The 2,615-nt window shown below is 32.6% G+C and overlaps 2 protein-coding genes across 4 annotated transcripts in view; one reads left to right on the top strand and one right to left on the bottom strand.

The window, feature by feature from the left end:
• The window catches only part of LOC108966777 (pantothenate kinase 3), a 25,789-nt gene that overhangs the window by 16,422 nt on the left and 6,752 nt on the right, over positions 1–2,615 (bottom strand). The window contains exon 1 of one of the 3 annotated variants that reach the window (XM_018929826.1): positions 2,021–2,456. The exons of the other annotated variants lie outside the window; for them this stretch is intronic. Within the exon in view, the coding sequence (XP_018785371.1) occupies positions 2,021–2,456 (436 nt within the window). Of the gene's footprint in view, positions 1–2,020; positions 2,457–2,615 lie in introns of those variants that run through there. 3 annotated transcript variants of the gene reach the window in all.
• LOC108966778 (charged multivesicular body protein 7) overlaps positions 2,443–2,615 on the top strand; it is a gene marked incomplete in the record, with an annotated part of 9,134 nt that continues 8,961 nt past the window's right edge. The window contains 1 exon segment of the mRNA XM_018929832.1: positions 2,443–2,542.

The raw sequence follows: 2,615 nt of genomic DNA, 5'->3' as shown, positions 1-2,615 counted from the left end.
TATAACGCTATTTTGAATTCCATCTGATGCCTTCTCTGTATAATATATACATTAGGAACCAATGATGATAGCGGAATAAAACTTTACGCAAATACGGTATTTGATGCGAGCGTATAAAATGTTCGGTGACACCCGAACTTAGCCGTTCTTTACTTGTTTTTAGTAAAGTTAATTACAAATGTTTGCCAAAATTTCAAATGGTTTTTATTACAACGTTAAATATTATTAACGGTAGTTGAAGTGTGAGCAAAGTTGAATTTTCAGCTTATCTAGCAAGCAAGAGATGCAAAAATTGAAATTTGAAAACTGATATAGTGAAATTTCATTACATAGGTATTATTTATTTAAATATAGACAGATGAGTTCATTACACTTTCACTAAAGCTACAGATCTTCAATCACATCTCTGAACTTGTTAATAAAAGCGAATTTTTCCAGAATTGAGGATCTACCGCCTAAGGATATGCTACAAAAATGCGCTAATATTATATTTGTGACGGTTGTGGAAAGATTTTAAGATGAAAAGAAAGTTGTTTTGAAAAAGAATTTTCGCCGCAGCTTGTTTTCGCTGTTGACTTTAGAGAAATATGATAAATACATGTTCTGAATTTGGCTTCAAAAGTTGTCGAAATTGATATGATGAATATAATTCGAAAATATTTTCGAAAGCACTAATTTCGTTGCTAACCAAAAGAAACATATAATAAGGAAAACACACTACCTAACTGAAATAAAGAACATTTCAATTTGGCTTAGACCAAAGTGGTTAATAATGAATGAAATTCGAAAAAGTTTTTATTTCGATCCTGAATAAGAACACAGGCCTACACTGTATTTAAAAATTTGTAGAAATGGAAATGTTGCATAAAATTCGAAAGTGATTTCGAAAGCCCGTATCTCGATGATAAAATGGTCAAGATTTCAATTTTTTTACTTTTCAGACTGAAAATAACCATACAATGAAGGAAAAATAATTTCTATTCGATTTCGTCAATAACAGATATTGGTGAATGAAATTCAAAAATAGTGTCTAAAGCATTTCAATACTGAAGGTGTCAGAAATCGTATATTTTTAATTATCAAACCGAATTGGAACACAGACTACAGAACTGAAATAAAAAACATTTAAATTTTACTCAGGCTTAAAAATAAAATTCGAAAATATCTTCGAAAGTCTTTATTTGGAGCCACATATTGAATCTTTTAAGTTTTCAAGCCGAAGAGAAACACAGAAAGAAGCCTAAATTTTATTTAAAAATTTTTAGAAATCAATATGGTGAATCAAGATCGAAAGTGATTTCGAAAGCAATTATTTCGATGATAAAATGATCAAGGTTTCAATATTTAGCTTTCAGAGTGAAAATGAACACACAATGAGGGGATAATCACTTCAATTGTTTTTCGTAAATAGGGGTTTTTACTGAATGAAATTCGAAAACGGTTTCGAAAGCACTTATTTCGCTATTAAAAGAAGTACTTGGGCGCAGAATTTAACGTTTTCAAGTTCTAAATGAAATTTGCAATATCTCTTAGATGAAAATCAACTTCTTAAAAAGGGATCGTTCGAAATTCTTGTTATTCTATGTTTTTGAAAAAAATACTAACAAAAAATCGCTTTCTTTGCTTTCTTCTATTCATTAATTAAATCGTGTTTAAAATTTCCACGTTCAAGTTCAACCAGATTATAAAATAGCTAGAGACACCGAGTCGATGGCTTATCAGCAAAAACTGACCTTTGACCATTGGCTGGCGAGCGGAACGTGCCATGCAGTGTACACATGAAAATTGAAATTTCATGAGAGACAAAATGAATTTTAAAACGCATTGCTTATAAATATATGTATATACATATAAGTATGTATATATAAATATGTGTATCAAAATATTGTAAATTAGGTGCAGTGGACCTTTGAAATGCACTCCAAGTAGCGCAGACAGTTCAACAACTTAAAGTAGGCGCGTTATTGTATTTATTTTAATTTCTTTTGATATTTTTCTTTTTTTTACAAATAAAACTCACACATAAATTCATCAAGTTCAGCACTCAGCTTCTGCGCTGTCCGCCCATTTTTACACTCAACATTCGACGGCGTTGAGACGCGTTCCAAAGCGTCCGCCCAATGTTGTGAACGATTGTCGGTGGCCGTTGATGAGTCATTGTTGCTATCCAAATGATTGGGCTTATCAGCCGGTAACTCAGCGGCGCAGTCGCATTCGCATTCTGGTTGCTGTGTGGACTCGGCCAGCTGTTGCTTCTGTTGTTGTTTGGCTGCTGAAAATTTCCACGAAGCACGCCAAGAGTTGCGTTTGGTGAGCACGGCCGGCGCTGTGCCATTTGTGGGCGACGGTGATTTCTTATCACTGCCGCCGCATATTTTCGGCGCAATGCTGTAGTTGTGCAATTTGAAAATTTTCAAATTTACGGAATATTTCGAATCTTTCGCGGGCACTTTCATTTTGTGGTTAAAAATAAGCACTTTTTGTTGAATAAAATTTAAAAAATAGTTATTTTAATTATAAATAGCAGTTACGTTGTGGAATACAGCTGTATGGTCGAAAAATATCACAGTGAAATTTTTTGGAATAAATTTTTATTATTTTTAATTTAATATTAA

Source organism: Bactrocera latifrons, unplaced genomic scaffold (genome assembly GCF_001853355.1).
Source record: "Bactrocera latifrons isolate USDA-ARS-PBARC rearing strain unplaced genomic scaffold, ASM185335v1 scaffold_17, whole genome shotgun sequence".
Classification (NCBI taxonomy): domain Eukaryota; kingdom Metazoa; phylum Arthropoda; class Insecta; order Diptera; family Tephritidae; genus Bactrocera; species Bactrocera latifrons.
This window is presented reverse-complemented; position numbering and strand designations above follow the sequence as displayed.